At 38.3% G+C, this 9,459-nt stretch overlaps 1 protein-coding gene across 1 annotated transcript; it reads left to right on the top strand.

Annotated features, from left to right (window-relative positions):
* Positions 1-1,840: 1,840 nt before the first annotated feature.
* Positions 1,841-7,598, top strand: LOC136766331 (potassium/sodium hyperpolarization-activated cyclic nucleotide-gated channel 1-like). Its single transcript, XM_066719743.1, has 9 exons — positions 1,841-2,042; positions 2,957-3,140; positions 3,449-3,556; positions 4,003-4,140; positions 4,524-4,685; positions 5,184-5,277; positions 6,215-6,393; positions 6,949-7,186; positions 7,435-7,598. Exons 1-9 carry the CDS (start codon positions 1,858-1,860, stop codon positions 7,596-7,598), a joined length of 1,452 nt encoding a protein of 483 aa, XP_066575840.1. The 5' UTR covers positions 1,841-1,857.
* Positions 7,599-9,459: the final 1,861 nt, after the last annotated feature.

Genomic DNA, 9,459 nt, shown 5'->3' with positions numbered 1-9,459 from the left:
AATAACAAGTTTAAATATAAAATAATATATGTGTAACTGTTGTTACTATGACCAAAACCTATTTTTTGCATTGTTTTTAATGCAAGATAGGCCATTTAAAAAACTAATTATAAATTCCTATTCTATGCATCACACCAAAGGACACAAAAAAATTACACGCCCTACAGGGAAGTATAGATGGTGATTTAAATTATATTTCTAAGAGATTGACTTATCTTCATGCATGTGCAGGGGGTCCTCCTAAGACATGCTGACTTCCTGTTGTCCAATATTAAGTGCAGTCGTCTTCAAAAATGCTTGAATTTCTTGGCAGATTAACCATCACACCATAGGACATTGATTTTGGTGACAACTTTTTTTTTTTAGAAACAAAAGTGGAAATTTATATTTGTTTTAATGGTGTGATATACTAGCATAGGAAACCCCTGTAGAATCAGTTTAGGAGCCTTATATTGCATTTTCCATGCATGCAAGATTGAGTTTTTATAACTGCACACCTCCGGGGACAGTCACACCACACGACATTTTGAGTATTCGGAGTGAAAAAAATCAAATATGAAATAATCCTTCTTTACTAAAAATCATTGTATAAGTTAGTCCATAGCAAGTAGTTTTATGGAGTATAAAATTAAATATGTTTTATCGCGTATCACTTATGTTGCTAGGACATGAAAATGGCTAAATGAAATGAAAATGCTAAGACATGTTTTTTGTATCAAATGTATCATGTTGTATTACTATGTACATGAATGTTGTTTATACTTTTCATTTAAGGTGGTAAACATAATGTTATCATATTTTAATTACAAATGAATATATAAAAATAACAAATACTATATAATAATAATAATAATAATAATAATGAATTAAACACCCACCAAGACTGAGAATTCATGTTTCTGTCCTTGTTTTACAAGTCACCTACAATCTGTTGAAATAGTGGATGATGGTCTACAGCACAGGTTCCCCATCCTGAGGTTCTGACAGAGTCATTATAACCTAATATATATATATATATATATATATATATATATATATATATATATATATATATTCATATTCTTTTTTCATTTACTAAAACAGTATGATAAAACATTATAACCTAGAATATATAAAACTTTTATTTTCTTATTTTGTAATTTACTAAAACTGTACCATAAAACAATATAACCTTACAAATATATAAGTATTTAAAACTATAATTCTACTTATTTTTTAATATACTGAAACATTATCATGACACAATATAACCTAAATTAAAATATATATGTATTTAAAACTTTATTTTTAATTTTTTAATTTACTGAAACAGTATCATAAAATATAACCTAAATTAAAATATATATGTATTTAAAACTTTAATTTTTATGTTTTAATTTACTGAAACAGTATCATAAAATATTATAACCTAAATTAAAATATATGTATTTAAAACTTTTATTTTTCTTATTATTTAAGTTACTAAAACAGTATCATAAAACAATATAATCTAATATATATTTAAAACTTTAATTTGTCTTATTTTTTTTAATTTACTGAAACAGTACCATAAAACAATATAACCTTAAATATATTTAAGTATTTAAAACTTTTTTTTTTTTAATTGACTGAAACTATCATAAAAAATTAAAACCTAAATTATAAGATACATGTATTTAAAACTTTTGTTTTTCTTAATTAGTTAAAACAGTATCATTAAACATTATAACCTTACAAAACAGTTTATGCTATTAAACATTACACCTCCACACCAGCAGGGTGAGGGGTGCCCTTGGACGCCCATGATGGATGTCACATGATCAAGACACAGCTTCGCGAGACAGATCGTCGTCGCCTTCGCCGAGGATAACATCGCAGATGAACAGATCCCTCCTGACGGGTCCGAACAACGAAACGATGACACACGGCTGGAGATCGCTATTTCTGCCCCGAGTGACCAAGCAGTCCCTGCATGTGTATGGGAGTGAGGCCGCGGTGCAGAAAGAGTGTGACCGCCAGAGAGAGACCAGCTCATGGGTGATTCACCCCTTCAGCGCCATCAGGTAGGGCCGGACAACGCGCTCCGCCCACAGAGAACCGTGTTTTTCCATGTCAATTATCTGCTGATAACATGCAGTTTTTGTGTTTCCCATGTCATAGATCTATGCAGTATGTAGATTTCAATGAGTAGACATTTCTTCAGTTTGCAGTAGGAGGCGCAATCCCGCATCTATGCAACAGGAAACGCTGTAACTCAGGTCTTTAGTTGTATTTCTGAGCCGCACCTTTAGTTTTTTCTCTGATATTGCGTATTTGCAGGAAAGCGGCAACAAAACGGCAGAAGACACATTTTCTTCTGTACTGTCGGTTTTTATCTGTTTTCCTTTCAAAAACGAGCCGCGATGTGAATGAACTCGCTGCACCGAATACAGTATTTCTGGAGTCAATCGTCCCATTTTTAACAGGACACTCACGGACGTTTAATTATAATAAACTAAATAACACGCTGACCGCTAATCAGACCAGGTGGTCCATAGGCTGAACGCTGTGTCGTTTAGGTTCGTTGATCTATAATGTTGATCTATATTGACTGTCACTCTCACAATGTACGGGTAGAGTCACTGCGCCTGCGCTGTAGCCAATCAGAGCGCTGCACTGCTTGAGTTCCAGCGCACGGGGGCGGGATCCGGGCCAAGATGGCTGCGCCCATGTGCCGGCGTGTCTCTCCCAAACAGAAAGGAAAACGCGAGAAACACTGTGATTATACGTGTGTCATACATGTCAGCAGAGTGGAAATGAGCAGTACAGCCTCCTACAGCACTGCGGGGGAGTAAAGCAGTCGAAAGCGCCCTGAACTGACACCGGACATCAGCTGTCAATGAAGATCGCCTTGTCACGCGTGATTTGCATCAAATAAGATCGGTTTCACCTAAACAGCTGCAGACGATTCATACACTGTTTATCTCCCTTTTTGCAGGAATTACTACATCTTGCTGATGCTGGTGCTGACATTTCTCAACCTTCTTGCGATCCCCATCGGAATCGCCTTTCTGGATTCGGAGCACCACTTCCGCGCCTGGGAGATCTTCAACCTCTTCTCGGACACGGTCTTCGTGCTGGATATTCTCGTCAACTTTCGGATGGGTGTCATCACGGATCAGGTAGCAGAGTTGTTAACCACTGGTGCTAAAAATGGGACAAATGTGTAGAGTTTTACATTCGTGGGCAAAATGATGGGGTCCCTGCAACTCCTACTCAGGTGCCACAGAGAAAGGAGACTTTACTCAAATGCTTGGCAAAAGTTCACTAAAATGAAACTGTGGGTACATTTTATTGGCAGTTTACATTAAATGAAAAAGAAAAATATTTCTGGAGAATTAACATGGAGATGTTCGTTACTGGTCAACACATGTGTTAGCTTTGTATCTGTAGATACATTCTCACTCTTTCTTTCTCTCTCTTGCTTTAGAAAGTGATTTTGCAGCCAAAGGAAATCCGGCACCACTACTTGAAAAGTTGGTTCGCCTTGGATTTGATTTCTGCCTTTCCTCTGGATTACATCATCCTAATCGCAAAGGTAATGGAATGTCTTCTGGGATTATTTACGAGTTATTATATTGTTTGCTTGTATAAGTGTCCATCCCCCTGGTGATAGCAATCCTAAAGTGTAAGCAATCGCCTCCAAAATCAAGCACACAGTTAAGTGTAGTGATTCACAGGATTTCAGGATTAATTCAGCAGTTTCTAGAGTGAACCTGTGCTGGGTCGTGCATTTCAAAGCAAAGACTCAACCATTGTTTCCCCCATAGCAGTGTGGAGGATTGTGTAGAAAAGTGGAAGAAATCCTAATTGAAATGCATGAAGAGTGTCTTTATAGGCACTGTGTGTGATGTTATATGTCCGGAGTGTCCTATAAGTGTTTATGTGCTAATCAACACATGAATATGGCTTTTGTTTATTCCTAGCTTTTTACGTGTCAGTCGTGTCTTTTATTTAATATCACCGTATGCTCTGATTGTCTAGAGTTTTGAAGAGCACAGTGACACCTCTTCCTTCTCTGCCTCTAAACTGGTGAGAGTCATCATGTTCGCGAGGATCTTCAGTTTGGCTCGCCTGCTCCGAGTGTCGAAGTTATGGAGGTTCTTCACAGAATGGGAACAGGTTTGTTTTTTGATTGGTGAATTCAAAATTGTTACATTGCTTCTCTAGGTACAAAATGTGTTGAATAAAGGGTACACTTGAAAAATAAATGAAAGATTTAGTTGAATGCTCAGATTGATTGCACTGGGTTTATCAGATTTACAGATTTGCACCCTTTTAACAGAGAATTGTATGAAGAGCTCGTGAGATTTATACTGTATTCCTGAGTGTTGGAAGTCATGGCAGTCCCTGGTCAAAAGTTACTTTAAAACTGTTCTAATGGTTTAAAATGATATATGGTTACAATTGGCTGGTGTTTTATTCTGAAGTGCTGATGATAGTGTGTGACTCAACATCAGTTCCACGCGTTTCTTACAGTATAGCCCAACTGTCTGTCTTTTTAGGTTTCGAATGCAAACATGGAAGCGGTGCGCCTGATCCTCCGCATTATGGGTCTGTTCTTGATGATTCTTCTTCTGTGCCACTGGAATGGATGTATTCAGTTCCTTGTTCCCGTTTTGCAAGAATTTCCTGAGCACTCTTGGGTTGTCAGGGAAAACTTGATGGTAAGAACAATGAAATCTAACTGGAAATTTCCTGAAAATGTGTGTTTAAAATTGACATTAATTTGATTAATTTAATTCATCTGCAGAGGATTCATCTTAATGTACATGCCCTTCCTGTATGACCTGAATTCAACTAGTCTATAAAACCAACCACTAATTATCAACATTATGGATCATTTTCCAATCAAGTCCAGTTCTTTTAACTGTCTGTTTTGCCACCCAATGAATGTTGTCTGAAAACAGAAATATTGGAAGATTTCTGATAATCATGTACTTAGTTCTTAAAGAACAGCTATTATACAGGTTAGGCCAGGTGAGTTCTTAAAGAACAGATGAGGCAGTTGTTTGATCACAGAAATCTGTAATTAATTGTCTAGTAGCTCTGTTCAAACAATACATTCGAGTGATAATCGGGGAAGGAACATATCTGTAGCAGTTTTTACAGACAGATTCAGTTCTGTGAAGCAGCATCTTTACTGACCGCCTCTTCTCTTCTAGAATGCCACTGTGGGAGAGCAGTACTCCATTGCAGTTTTTTGGGCACTTTCCCACATGATTGGGATCCCCTATGGCTCCGCCGAACCCCCCTCAGGTGACGTATACCTATGTTTACTGTTTTTATTTCAAACCACAGGCACGTTTGATGAAAATACATGTCATTAAACCTTCAATTGCAGATGAAAATGAGCTATGGATTGTGATGACGAGCATGGTTTCAGGAGCTTTGATGTACACAATGATGAACGGTGACACACCAGCAAAAGCCTTCAGAAGCAAAGTATGTTTCCTCTGCACTGTAAAGAAAAAGAACGATGCTTTATCTCTCATTTAAAAGTGACTGAATTTCAGGATCTTGAAGATTAACACATTAATTGTTAGTCTTGGAAATCCTGTAACTTGGATAGAGAATTAAAATTGTATAATGCTTATTATGAAAAGCTTTGTCTACATTGAATTAAAACAAAATCACACATTTGTGTATCTCTGTCTCACTGTCACATATGAGTCAGCTGGAAGACTACATGTGTCCCAGTTCCCTAGCCCTGACCCTCTTTCCCCACTAGAGGCCACCAATGTTCCCTCGCCTTTTCCTGCTCCCTTCACTGCTTTCCTTTTCTCTCTCTGTCAATTAACATTCCTCCACAGCCTTGTGCACTTCTGTTCCTGTCCTTTGTTCTCATTGGTCCTGCTCTTGTCTTCCTAGTTTCTGCTCTCCTTTATAAACCCCTCACTGCTCTCCCTGCATCACCAAGCCCTGTTCCTTGTTCTCCTGGTTCCTTGTTCTCCTGGTTCCTTGTTCTCCTGGTTCCTTGTTCTCCTTAGCTCCTTGTTCTCCTTAGCTCCTTGTTCTCCTTAGCTCCTTGTTCTCCTTAGCTCCTTGTTCTCCTTAGCTCCTTGTCCTGTAACCCTGTCTCTCTCGCTCGCTCCCCGTCCTCCCTCTTTCGCTCTCTGTCCTGTCTTGGTCTCTATCTCTCTCTCTCTCTGTGTTCTGTATCTGTTTCTCTTGACCTCCTGGATTTCGACCTTAGCTTGTGACCTCGACTACCGCTTTACGGTCCTCCCACGAGGCAGCCGTGACAACATGACATACAGAAAACTACCCCGAGAACTACGGACTCGGATATGCAATTACTTCCAGGCCAGGCACCAGGGGAAATGGTTTGGCGAGGAGGACATTTTTAAACTGGTCTCCAGACCCTTGAGAGAGGTAGGACTGTACGTTTCGACAAGTAACATTCAAGTGATATGAGTGCTGGACCCATAATCACAAACCTTAATTACTGTAACTGAGCATACCACTGAAGACAGAACAAATGAATACAGACATTTTACACCGAAAACATGACATTATCTGATTGGTCACAAATAACAGGACTTGCTTAAGTATGCATGAAATCCGTTATACATTTCTATAAAAGCATCAATAACTAGCTATCCTGTTAAAGTGCAAACAGACGTGAGTTGTGGACACTCAAAAAAAGAAAAACTTAATGAAACGTTATCAAACAGTGAATCATGAATGCATTTTTTATTAGGTTGAAATACTGCCTTAAGCTATGCATGTAGTCCTATATCCATGAATGCTCAATCAGCAAAGCATTGATAAACTAACCACACAGCCGTTCGTAATTGTTAATAATATCCTGCTAACATTACACTAGGAAAACTACTGCCGGTGGAATTTCTACGAGATTGAATTTGCTAATTTGATCCCTTTGCTGAACACGTGTATGATAAACCGTTTTATTTCTGTTCCATCCAGGAGATTCTCAATGTCCGATGCGCCAATGTGCTGAACAGTGTCCCAATGTTCAGGAATCGGGATGCCAATTTCAGCAACGCTGTCTTGCTGAAACTGCGCAGAGAGGTTTTCCAGGAAGGGGACCTCATCACACATCCGAATGCTCCCGGAGATCGTATGTTCTTTGTCGAGCGCGGGAGAGTCCTGGTCACGACAGCCACTGTCCAGGCGGAGCTGTGTGATGGGGACTGTTTTGGAGGTGGGTTACCTAAAATTATTATTTGCATTGGATGCAAAATTAAACCGATTCATGTTTTTCTTTTATTTATTTTAGCCCGTATGTTAATGTTTCTATTATCTGCATGTGCACGTTTTGTTGAGGACACCGCTGAAATATATATATATATATATATAATTATATATTTAAATGTTTGGATTAATTGCAATAATTAATCATATCGATAAAATCATATAGAACAATTGGCAGACTGTTGATTTTATTTTCAGAGCTGTGTCTCCTGAACAAGGGCCACTGCACGGCGATGGTGCAGGCCACGAGTCTGGTTCGGCTCTACTCTCTGTCCGCTGGGAGCTTTGAGGAAGTTCTGCAAGGTTTCCCAGAGATCAGAGAGGAGCTGTATCCAACCGCACACGAGAGGCTGCGTGTTTAAGAAGTGAGTTGACAAGATCCCTTTCATCCCACGAGTCTGGCACTAAAATGAAGGCCGGAAAAAACATCTCTGACACTTCACAGCTTCCTCTGAAGTGACTGTGATATTTTAATTTTCCTGTTAGATGCTGTAATTCTAGTCACTACACAATTAGTGTCCTTTAATAATGTATTTGACTGCATTTCACTTTAAGTTGAAGATTTAAGGGCACTAGCCAGCCTCCCCTCCCTGCACAAACTGGGAGCCACTCGGAATAACATTCCCATTATATCTGCAAAGCACCTGGGTTACAGTTGTGTATCTCTGTATGACCAGGTACATCTATTCCCACTATTGGTTAAATCACTGATGAGACACATGGATATGTTATGGCAATTTAAATTATTCTCGCGGTCCAGTCAAAAGCGTCTGGCGGTCCGGATTTGGCCCGCGGGCCGCCTATTGACTACCCCTGAAATACAACATGAGTTATGTAGCAACTATGGTAAAGATAAGAGTGCAAGCTTTCTGAAAAAGAGAGCTGGAATATGGCAGACCAATGACATGATCACAGGTTTTGGTATGGGTTGGATGTAGTAATTTTTTATTTTATTTTTTAAATCATGGAAGGCTCGGGTTAGTTACAGTTAAATGTAGGAAATTTAAATTTTACAAACATTATTATTATTCTAAAATGACTAAAAATAAATAAAAAGCTTTTGCTTAAAGTTCTTCTGTTCCAAAGCAACAGTGACGTTTTTGTACAGTGTCCTGGGGTACCCTGAAAGGCACTCCAAAATAAATTTTACATTTTTATGTAACGTAAATTGATATAATATATGTAGCCCAGAGTAGGGTCACAAATACATCGCAGGCAGAGACCAGGTTAAAAGAGATTACAACTTTTATTCCATCAATTAAAAGCACTTAAAAACAGACTGTAATGAAACAACTGGAGTTCAAAAGTGGAGATCCCAATCAAAAATGTATATTTAAAATAACTTAAAACAAAGTAAAACTATTACAATATAAAGTAGAAATTACATATCAATTAAAAGTTGATCACATACATCAAATTCAAATTACTTTATCAATCCACCAGATTACACGGCAAGGTTATATATAATTCCTAATAAATAACTTCTAAGAAAACCACTGCACACAATTTATAAATAATCCAATATCCAAAACTTCACTCAGTGTAAAACCTGTCTAAGAAATATATATATATATATATATATATATATATATACACCGATCAGCCATAATATTATGAGCACCTGCCTAATATTGTTCTAGGTCCCCCTTTTGCCGTCAAAACAGCCCTGACCCGTCGAGGCATGGACTCCACTAGACCTCTGAAGGTGTGCTGTGGTATCTGGCACCAAGACGTTAGCAGCAGATCCTTTAAGTCCGGTTCACCACCTTTCCTTCCTTGGACACTTTTGATAGGTACTGACCACTGCAGACCGGGAACACCCCACAAGAGCTGCAGTTTTGGAGATGCCCTGACCCAGTCGTCTAGCCATCACAATTTGGCCCTTGTCAAAGTCGCTCAGATCCTTACACTTGCCCATTTTTCCTGCTTCTAACACATCAACTTTGAGGACAAAATGTTCACTTGCTGCCTAATATATCCCACCCACAGACAGGTGCCATGATAACAAGATTATCAGTGTTATTCACTTCACCTGTCAGTGGTCATAATCTTATGGCTCATCGGTGTACATATATAAATATATATATATATATATATATACACACACAACCCAATAAAGAAAATGATATACACCAAATAATCGTGTGGAATATATTTTTACCCTGCCAGATTTCTAGGAGGTGTTTTAAATAAAGCTTCTTGCTTTAATGTACAGTATTTTAA

This window comes from Amia ocellicauda, chromosome 13 (genome assembly GCF_036373705.1).
Source record: "Amia ocellicauda isolate fAmiCal2 chromosome 13, fAmiCal2.hap1, whole genome shotgun sequence".
Lineage (NCBI taxonomy): Eukaryota > Metazoa > Chordata > Actinopteri > Amiiformes > Amiidae > Amia > Amia ocellicauda.
Note: the sequence above shows the minus strand (reverse complement) of the source record. Positions and strands in the feature narration are given on the sequence as shown.

What these genes read in the sequence shown, in the direction of transcription:
- LOC136766331 (XM_066719743.1), top strand. Translation starts at nt 1,858, where the DNA reads ATGAACAGATCCCTCCTGACGGGTCCGAACAACGAAACGATGACACAC. An exon ending in TCTTCACAGAATGGGAACAG is followed by an intron (nt 4,141 to 4,523) that starts GTTTGTTTTTTG and finishes CTGTCTTTTTAG; the next exon opens with GTTTCGAATGCAAACATGGA. An exon ending in CTCCGCCGAACCCCCCTCAG is followed by an intron (nt 5,278 to 6,214) that starts GTGACGTATACC and finishes TTTCGACCTTAG; the next exon opens with CTTGTGACCTCGACTACCGC.